This window comes from Antrostomus carolinensis, unplaced genomic scaffold, assembly GCF_000700745.2.
Source record: "Antrostomus carolinensis isolate BGI_N321 unplaced genomic scaffold, ASM70074v2 scaffold23427, whole genome shotgun sequence".
In the NCBI taxonomy this organism is placed as follows: domain Eukaryota; kingdom Metazoa; phylum Chordata; class Aves; order Caprimulgiformes; family Caprimulgidae; genus Antrostomus; species Antrostomus carolinensis.
This window is the reverse complement of record NW_010325660.1, coordinates 13796-18073: the sequence shown is the minus strand read 5'-3', so window position 1 is coordinate 18073 and position 4278 is coordinate 13796. Positions and strand designations below refer to the sequence as shown.

Genomic DNA, 4278 nt, shown 5'->3' with positions numbered 1-4278 from the left:
TGGAGGGGTGGGGCAGGGCAGGGCGGGGCAGAGCAAAGCAGAGCAGATCAGAGCAGATCAGATCAGATCAGATCAGATCAGATCAGATCATCCTCCTTGTGGTATGAGGGCTGAGGAGCTGAAGGAGGAAGTTGGAGTGATGGGAGAGTGGAGGGAGCTGTTGGTGTCTCTGTGACAGGGATGGAGTGACTGGGAGAAGCCCTGATGGAAATTTGCCCAGCAGGGTGAGGTAAGGAGATAGTTTTGGTTGTCCTGGGCCCCTGACCTGGTCTCAAGGGGAAGAGCAGAGCCAGGCTTCTCTTGAGGAGAGAATGCCCATACGGCTGAGTGGAAACATGACCTCCCAGAGACCTGCTGCTCCTTGGGGCAGAGGTTCAGGGCTGAGCATGCTGCCATGGCCCAGAGGCTGTGAGGAGAAAAAGCAATACGGGGCTGGTGGAGACCATGTCCAACACTTCTTCCACTGCTGTTTAATTCTCTGATACGTGACTGAATGCTGAGAAAATTAATGTGGCTCTGGAAGATGCTCTGGTCAGGTGGTCCTAGCTGAAAGACTTGCCTGAAAATCTTACCATTGTATACTAAATGCCTGTCTGCTAAGCTTTATTCTGTTATACTTTTACTGAATCCATAAGTTTAATACTCCTAGTGTTTCCTGGATAATGTTAAAAATCTAAATAAAAATTTGGTGAAGCCTGCAATTATTCAGATTCAGGGTAGTGAAGAAAGGATTTGGCAGCTCAGAAGAAACTACTTTTTCTCTGTTGTAAATGCTTATTCTGTATTGTATTCTGTATTATTTCTGTATTTGACTGGTGTTGGTTCAATGTAAAGAGACCTTTTCTCCAAGCTGCTTGTATGCTTATACCAGCACAAATCAACAAAACCAGAAGCAAAACCTAGCCCAATGTCTGCTCAAGAAAAACCAGGATACATCAGTGTGTCTAGTGCTTGTGGCTTCAGGGTGACTCACCATGACCAACATACTTAAGTGTGGGTACTCTCTTGGCACAAAACCTTTGTCATCACTTAACAGGGTAGGAAGAATAACATTGATCTTGCTCCTTCCTCTTGGCAAGCGGAGTAGTTGGGCTCAGTTAAAATCAGAGTTACTCTACCGAGCACGCTCCTGGGAAGGCAGAGCCACAGCCTGAAATGTGTTTGTGGTCAGGCAAGGACTTCTGTATGCATCTACTTTTGGCTTACATGTCTTCTCCCTCATGTATCTGAGTCCCTTGTTACTTTGTGGTACATGTGTAGTGCTGAAGAGGCAGCAAAGTCACAATTCTTTCCTGTCATTAATAGGACAAATCACTAACCAAACTTGTTTTGAAAGCGTCTGTTCAGAGATTGTCCTTACACTCTCCACTAACTTGGTGGCTGCTAAGCATGGTGGTATCTCATCCTCACAGCTTGTGTGAGGTGTCCAAATAAACCACTCCTAAACTGAAATGAAAATAGAGCCTGCACTGCCTACTCCACAGACCTGAAATAGCACTTTTTATTACAATAGGGCTGCTTTCATGCAGGTGTAGCCTCTCTGAGAAACCTTCTCTGAGGAAGAGAAGAATGAAGCAATAATCATTGATATTGAAAGATCATTATGAAAATGCACATCTGAATTACAAAATTATGGGTTTTGTTTCAAAGACCCTACAAAGGAGAGAGTGCTAATAACAACCCTCATTTTCCCAAGAATATTGACAGCTCGTCAGAAATGGAGAAGAAAGCAGAACAGAAGACAACTGCTTTGAAACCCCTCTAAATTTGTCTGCAGAAATGTTGCTCATGCAAAATGTTAGCTAGATCTGGTCAGAATGCAATTTAATGATACAGCATTTGGTCTTCTTTGAAAGAAGTTCCAACAACCTTCAATTTATGTTTGTGGAAAGCTGAAAAATGTTGAGAAGTCCAAAGCAAATTTAAAGTGAAATAGCTATTCAAAAAGAGCAAAATGCCTTTGTTCTAGTTTTGCTGGCAAAAAAATGGTCTTTTTTACCAATATTTGTTTTGATGTTTTTATGAAAACCAAGGCAAGGAGATATTTGTCTTCCCTGCATTTTCTGCATTCTCCTTCTCCTCCTCTCCTTCTTTGGTAAGGGCCTTGCAGTCAGCAAGAAGGACATTTCACTCACCTGTGGATCTCCTCTTGTTCAGGAGTGACTGACAGAGAATGACAAGTGTGAAAAGGAGAACGCTGATGATTCCTATTGAGCACACAAAGACTGCATACACGTACAGATCTGAAAGCCAAGCACAGGTGGTGGTCAGTATTGCAGCTGTATGCTTCATGCTTACAGGACAGAAAAAAGTTATGTGTACAAGATCTAAATAGACCCTGACCCAAAAGATTTAGGGTAACAGTTCAGAAGTAATTTCATCCTCTTGAAACTTTAATACAGTATTCTGCTCAGTTTAAAATCTGGTTGAATTCTCCATAAATGCAAATAGGTGTAGTTACGAGGGCTTGCTTTCAGGAGAGAGGAGAGGGCTGGTTTGACTTTTCTGCCTCTTTTCTTTTTTCCTTTTTGGTAGGGCAACCAAAAAACAAGAGGACTTCAGTTGGATTATTTCACAGTTCAAACAACTGTACTGGTTTAAAAAAAAAAAAAAAAGAAAAGAAAAAAAATGTGGTGGTTGGGGGAGTTCTGAGTGGCTGAGGAAGAGGGAAGAAAGTCTGTGATTGCTGCTTCTGGTGGCAGCGCCGGCTTGAAATTTTTTTTTTTTTTTTTTTTTTAATTTTTCAATCTACTGCCTCAGTCTCCCTTTATGCTTTTTATCCAGGTGCCATAACACATTCCCACTGGAGCTGACAGGAGATGTACCATGGCAGATCAAGATGGAGTGTTTTGTTCAGAAGTAGAAAATATCTTTAATGACTTATTTCTGATTTTACTAGAACTTTAAATAGAGTACTTTAAGGATGCTCTACCCATTAATGCCTTGAAATGTCCTTAGGGAGGTATATTGGCTTCTTTCCTGCTTCACAGAGAGGAAACTAAGCCTAAAGAGGTCAAGTGTTCTCGTAGAAAATAGCGTTGCTGGAACTAGACCCCTGACCTGCAGTTCTGTGCTTCGTTCCCCTTACACAGTACAACAATAAAGTTTGTAAATTGTGATTTAAATAGTAAGGCTCCCCAGAGAATCAAGGCCGGCCTGTGAGCGAGCACTACTGCCTGGCAGGCAGCGCAGCAGAATGGCTGCGAATGCCTTGCTGGTGCTTCACTGGCACTCCAGATTGGGGCAGGAGGAGAGAATCCCAACTGCCTGCAAATTCTGGATTTCAGTCTCCTAGAACAGTTGTTCAGTAATCTACACAGAAAATACTGCTTGCCTTGAAACTCAAGGGAGATTTAGGCTGCTCTTGCAGTGCAGAGCGTGTCTGGTGAGCATTTTCTAAGGCTGGAGGGAGCACGCAGTGCTTGGTACCTCTTCAGACACGCTCAGCACCTTCCTGGATAACGGATAGTATTTGCATGGTGTGATGAGCCAGGCATAGGTTATTTTCCCATTGACTATGACAAATGTATGAGAAACAAACTGGCGGCTTCCATTCTCTTTTCTCCAGCACCCCTTGTACTCTGTGGGATGCTTTCTCAGGCAAGACCTCAGTTTGCACAGGAACTAGAAAAAATTGGCCTGTTTGGGGCACTTTAGTTGTACTGTAGCATTGAACTAAAGTAGCATCTTGTATATGACCAGTAGCACAGATGTGTGTTTACCTTCAAAAAACTTCCAAGTTTCATGATTTTTCTTGAAAGTGGGATCATCAGAAGATTTTGATGAAATCACTGAAAAAAAACCAAAGAAGACATGAGAAGAACTGAAAATGCACAGCATAAAATGTTAGGACCTCTTGAAATAACTGTAGTTCTGCCTTAGACTTCAGTGCACCAAGATCTTGCCTTGTCTCACAGGATAATTACCTTTGAAATAAACACTTCAGTTATAAAACAGCATTATAGAAAATGTCTTTTCAATTGAAATGCAGTAAGGTACACCAAGGGAGTAGAAATACACTTTAGAAGAGTCTAGAATAGGGTGCCATATGCTTATAAAGTGTGTAATGGCATTGTGGGGATTGTCTGAGCATCCTAGGTAAAAAGCTGTTATTAATGCTGTGTGTAGCTGGTTTTATTCTGACTCTGTGTTCTCAGTTACCCAGAACTCCTACCTCTAGAGCAGCAATTGGTGTTTATGTCCACAAACAGGCTACTTCTGAGGGCAGAGAGGCCCTGCAGAGAGATCTAGATAAATTAAAGAGCTGGGCAATCACCA

General features: G+C 42.3%; 1 protein-coding gene across 1 annotated transcript in view; it reads right to left on the bottom strand.

Annotated features, from left to right (window-relative positions):
* VSTM4 (V-set and transmembrane domain containing 4) overlaps positions 1-4278 on the bottom strand; it is a 31889-nt gene that overhangs the window by 18979 nt on the left and 8632 nt on the right. Inside the window, exons 2-3 of the mRNA XM_010171319.2 lie at positions 3723-3791; positions 2136-2243 (exon numbers count right to left, since the gene is read on the bottom strand). Of these exons, the coding sequence (XP_010169621.2) occupies positions 2136-2243; positions 3723-3791 (177 nt within the window). The remainder of the gene's footprint in view (positions 1-2135; positions 2244-3722; positions 3792-4278) is intronic.